At 40.3% G+C, this 5,046-nt stretch overlaps 1 protein-coding gene across 1 annotated transcript in view; it reads right to left on the reverse strand.

Annotated features, from left to right (window-relative positions):
- LOC108802694 (GPI mannosyltransferase 1-like) overlaps positions 1–1,913 on the reverse strand; it is a 4,075-nt gene extending 2,162 nt beyond the window's left edge. The window contains exon 1 of the mRNA XM_018574551.1: positions 1,681–1,913. Within this exon, the coding sequence (XP_018430053.1) occupies positions 1,681–1,863 (183 nt within the window). The 5' untranslated portion in view covers positions 1,864–1,913. The remainder of the gene's footprint in view (positions 1–1,680) is intronic.
- Positions 1,914–5,046: the final 3,133 nt, after the last annotated feature.

A 5,046-nucleotide genomic window follows, 5' to 3' on the forward strand; every position in this document is an offset into this window, starting at 1 on the left:
GGCTGTCTGGCAACGCTGATCAAAGGAGGCGGATGTTCGACAGCTCATCTCTGCCAGCAGGCGCTGCTAGAGACAAACCCTGTCATTCACCGCAGCAGGGTGAGGGGAGCCTGTCAGCATGAGGCTACTGTGTACATGACATTGCCAGAGTCTGGATTTTTAGTTTCTCACAGCGCTGCTCATTCGCTCATGTAGCTGCTGTGGCTGCCAAAAAAAAAGAAAGGGTTACAGCTGTGGCTGGCTCTCAGTGGAAGTGTGAAGCTGCTGGGGAGAAGGAGAGAAGAAACAGAGAGGGGAAAGGGATAAAGGAGTGATTAGGAAGTTAAAACTGAAGTGAGACTGCACACTGGCAGAGAGAGAAAACACTTTTCTTTGCTCGTGATTGCTTCTTTGAATTTGCTTATGTACAAGAATCAGTGTCTGTACAGTACATAGCAGTACAGTACACAAGTAAAGCGCACCAATTTGCACTCCACTTCTTGCATGTGGATTACCTGATGACAGGCACAGAGTATGTGCCTGTAATCAGTAGGCAGATTACTCTGAATTGGAAACACACAGCACGTAGAGAACAGGCACCAGGGCTCAGTGCTGTCTGTACCTACTCCAAGGGAATGCCAATATTTTGAGCTTCAGCCAGGGGGTGGATCTACAGTCTGCAAGGACTGTGATAACAATGCAAGTGTACTGACAAACTCCTTGGAGAGGACTTTGTGCACATACCAGGCCACTCTGGGCAGATTTAAAGTGGAAATGGAGGAAAAGAATGAGGGACAGACAGCTTCTTCTCATAAAAATACAATGCTTCCAGAACCCTTTGTTAGGACACAGGTGGAGAGTGGAATGTGATGAAATTCACCCTGATGTGCTTAATGCAAGACAAGAGAAGAACTGTGGGACACATTGTGACACAGTATCAATTTACTTCCAGTGTTTAAAGATAAAATGAGAGAAACATGTATATGTTTGTATAATATCACTGGGCTTGACAAAGAACCGTGCGTGGTTCTTAACTGTTGCCCTTTTGTATCATGTCATGACCATGATTATTTTTTGTTACTATATATAAGGAATTAAGGACGGATTCCTGTGTTTGACGGCACCGTTTGAGAGGTAGCTAGAGTGGGGAGCAGCTCATTGATTTATAATTATATATATATATATAAATTATTATTATTATATGTATGATATAGATAAATACATCCTTTCCAGCTGATATGGTCCCTGGCTCTCAGATCCCTGCAGTACTAGAGAGACTAGATTTCTTACAGTCAACTATCTAAACGCCTCTGGAAGCCATCGGCCAACTAATCGATTATGAAGATAACTAATAGACAACTCTACAGTTCTGGTGCCCCTGCTACTGCCTGTACTTTACCACTCTTTGTCCTCACACCTCCTGTTACCATTTTCTGGCGAGTTGGACAGGAGATGAACGATAAGCATCTTTGTCAGCTCAGTCTCCAAGTATGTGACAAAGAAACAGAACACACTAGATAAATTATAGCTTACATTTATAGCCTGGATTCCAAAACTAGAGTCTGTAGCCAAAAAAAAAAAATATATATCAGTTGTCTTAGGCTCCTACGACTCATGCTAGGATCAGTAAATGTAATATGCAAGAAGATTGAGGAGATTTTTATTGTTGCATTGCACCAATAAAATTAAGCTAACAATTACCTGAGTGACATATTGAGCAGCATCAGTGAAAACATGGTAATCGATATCAGTGTATTTCACCACCATTATATGGTCTTGGTAAACTCCATATAACACAAGGACTAATCTGGAAATGAATGCAATTAAATACATCCACTGCTGTTCCATTAACAAACGGTGAGCAAACTTTACTATCTTCTCCATCTTCAAAGATCTGAGGGTATAAGTCTGTAAGATGTGTAGATCACGGTGCTCACCCAAAGCTCTGGTTTTTAAAATAAAACAGGGAAAAACAAAAAACACACAGTTTTAGTCATAATAGCACAAATATGTGGAGTTGAAGCAGAAACTCTTAAAGTGACCCTAGACCTAGGAGTTAAGTCTTAAAAGCTTGTTTATCACTCGGCTGTAGATCCTCAGATCATCTCTGAATTGGTGCTGACACTATCCTTCTATCTGGCGGGTGACTACTTTTGTTCCCCATGGTCCCTGTGTGTGTTGTAAAGTAACCACCACTACAAGCTCATGATGAGCTACAATCTCACGTTTAGTATTGAGAGTGTAGTCCATCACGGGAGTAATCTTTGAGCGGTGGCTACTTTACCATACACAGGGACCATGGGGAACAAAAATAGCCGCCCTCCAGTAGGAAGGACATTGTCAGCATAAATTCAAAGATGATTTGAGGATCTAAAGCTGAGTGATACACAAATAAGCTACATTTTTGTTAATAGTGAAGGTACTTGAATGCATTTTTAAGTTTTAACTCCTGAGTTTAGTATCACTTTAAGTACACATCTACATTGCACAATGTAATAACATTACAACAAATATTTCACACAGTTCTGTAAAATATTACATTTTAGCATGACAAATAAAAGCGCCTGTCATATGCCATTAATAGTATTTATCAAGGACAAGGTCTCATAATAAACATGGCCATGCTATAATATTTGTTTTTATATCTATAACAAAATGGTGTATGCTAATGGTGTATGGGTCCTGAGCAAGCTCCATAACCACCTACGAACAGAAACACTCCTAAACTTGACCCTAACCATATATATATAACTACCATGTTTAACACAGAAGTGAAGCAACTTTGATGCAAAAACAGCTGTAATGGCACGATCCATTCAGACACCTTCTGAAAGAAAAAGACAGATTATAGCCATCTAGCAGGCCATGGTGCATGTCTAGGCCAAGATGGTGCTGGCTAAACAAGACTTTAACAGCTCCTAGAAAAACTGTCTACTTGACAACAACAAAGAGAAGAGCTAAGCTCGTATCACTCTTGGACCAAATTTACAAATTAGAATCAGCCCATAAAAAGACACTAGCCATCTCCCTAGCAGCACACCCAAACACTATCTTCATGAACCACGTATGCTCTACACTAAATGACTACAATAAATATGTCAATAAAGTAGCCAAACTGTTGGTCAGGTCTGTCAAAGAAACTAGGCTCTGTCTCTACATTCCACACCTCTCCTCACCACAAATGCATAAATCTCAAGATATAGTGAAATGTTTTAAAGCACTTCTACAAGATTCAATGAACCAGGAGAGCTCCATATTGTCTTAGTTGGAACCAGTCAGGTCTCCTTTATAGGGCTGCAACCAACTAATCGATGAGAATAGTTGTCAGCTATGGATTCGTTGCTAGCTCTCTCTCCTCCATGCTAGGAAGGCACAGCAAACAGTAGGTTGGTGCAATAAGCAGCCTATTGGCTATTGCAATTTGAAATGGCCAATTGCAGGCTGGCTATTGCACCCGCCCACTACTGCGGTATTTACATTGAGCTGACGTCTGAGGAATCTTGCCACTGGCAGCTGTCAAGCTATTGAAGCACCATGTGCTTACAATACAATTGTAAAACATAATAATAATAATAATAATAATATAAAAAGGTTGGGGGGAAAAAAAAGTCATTTTCGGTTTTGGCCTGACAATTTCTGCTGCGAGAGGTACGTTGCAGTGTCATTCATTTCCATGGCACCGCAAATGCGCCTCCCACCCACAATGTGATTGGAGCACTGGAACACACGGTACCGCATTGTGGCTTGTTTCAGTGCAGTGCGATTACAAAAAATTGTGCATGCTGTTTTATTCTGAAGTAAACTTTGTTTGTAACACTGCATTTGTGTATTTTATTTTAAATTAAAGTGACATTAAAGGATATCCTAAAACAAGGGAGGATGCGAACTGTCTTGCAGATGAAGGCAGTTCAAGGGTTAATCATCGGCTGGGACAAACCACAATGTCAAATTTTTAAAGAAAAATCTATTTATTTCTAATCAAAAACATACATAGAACATTGCTGAACACACGGCTGACAGTTTACTGTCAAATGGTTAAAAACGATGTCTAGTCAAACTGACTTTGATCGGTGGTGGAATGGATAAATGTGCCCTTGGTTGGCTGTACATGTATCTCTTATATTTATAAAGTCTATAGGTTATTTGGAGTTTTGATACTTGAATGTATCTATTTCTGTTTAGTAACGATAATTTAGATATGTCCACATATTCTTAAGCTGACTATAGTTTAGTGGACCCCTTTGTTCTTTGTTAAGCCTGTGTGTTGCAATTCTTTGAAAACCGTACCACAGAGTTGTCTAAGATCGACAGTGAGTTGATCTGTGATGGGGTTTTTTTTGGCAACTTTCATATTTCTATTTGGGGATGCTTTCAATTTAAACTGGAAAGCTGTTGGAATTGTGTCTTCATGGTTAGTGGGATTAGTGCATGTTTTGATGTGCTTTGTTTTTCCTGATCATTAGTACTCAGGAAGTTTTTCAACCATTTTATATCGGGGGACGTCCTGACGAAGCCCCAAGAGGAGGGGTGAAACACGTAGACGCCGCTTGCAAAGATTAGGTGGATGACCCAGAGATTGTCGGCTGTACAGCCCTAATATTTGGATTAAAAGTAACGAGGGGATTGAGCCAAAAGAACCAGTGCTTGCCTGGATCACCAACACCTGGATACCACACCAACTAAGGGGAAACCAAAAGGACACACAGTGATTAAAAAGCCACAAATAGCTCCACGCGGAGGAAACCCGTGAACGCGAAATCGAAGGACTGACCGAGAGGTCATGTGAGTAGACCTGCTGTTCGGCTTCAATACGAACTAGCAAAAAGCTTAAATTACAAATCACTGTTACATATGAACGATCCCCCCGATATAAAATGGTTGAAAAACTTCCTGAGTACTAATGATCAGGAAAAACAAAGCACATCAAAACATGCACTAATCCCACTAACCATGAAGACACAATTCCAACAGCTTTCCAGTTTAAATTGAAAGCATCCCCAAATAGAAATATGAAAGTTGCCAAAAAAAACCCCATCACAGATCAACTCACTGTCGATCTTAGACAAC

The sequence above is a fragment of the Nanorana parkeri genome, unplaced genomic scaffold, assembly GCF_000935625.1.
Source record: "Nanorana parkeri isolate BGI_ZX_2015 unplaced genomic scaffold, ASM93562v1 scaffold3036, whole genome shotgun sequence".
NCBI classification, from domain to species: Eukaryota; Metazoa; Chordata; class Amphibia; order Anura; family Dicroglossidae; genus Nanorana; species Nanorana parkeri.